The sequence below is a fragment of the Myotis davidii genome, unplaced genomic scaffold, assembly GCF_000327345.1.
Source record: "Myotis davidii unplaced genomic scaffold, ASM32734v1 scaffold61, whole genome shotgun sequence".
Lineage (NCBI taxonomy): Eukaryota > Metazoa > Chordata > Mammalia > Chiroptera > Vespertilionidae > Myotis > Myotis davidii.
Window position 1 is genome coordinate 1920657 of NW_006291729.1, and position 321 is coordinate 1920977.

The 321-nt window shown below is 65.7% G+C and overlaps 1 protein-coding gene across 1 annotated transcript in view; it reads left to right on the plus strand.

Moving 5' to 3' along the window:
- The window catches only part of GREB1 (growth regulation by estrogen in breast cancer 1), an 81565-nt gene that overhangs the window by 54396 nt on the left and 26848 nt on the right, over positions 1-321 (plus strand). The window contains exon 28 of the mRNA XM_015564943.1: positions 107-319. Coding sequence (XP_015420429.1) covers positions 107-319 — 213 coding nt within the window. The remainder of the gene's footprint in view (positions 1-106; positions 320-321) is intronic.

Below are 321 nucleotides of genomic sequence, written 5' to 3' on the forward strand. Positions count from 1 at the left end.
GCGGCTGTGGGGGGTTCCGCAGGGGAGAGCAGCGTCCCGGCTGGCCCGTCCAGAGGGCCTTGCCCGTGTCTGCACGTCAGCCCGGATGTCCCTCTCCCTCGAGCAGAGAGTTCTCCTGGTCGGAGAGGAATGTCTCCCTGAAGCACATCATGCAGCACATCGAGGCGGCCCCCAACATCACCCACTACGCCCTCATCGGCATGCGCAAGTGGTCCAGCAAGGCCGGCGGCCGCGCAGTGCGGGAGCCCTTCTCCCGCTGCCACGTCCACGACTTCATCGTCCTGAACGTGGACCTGACCCAGAACGTGCAGTACAACCAGA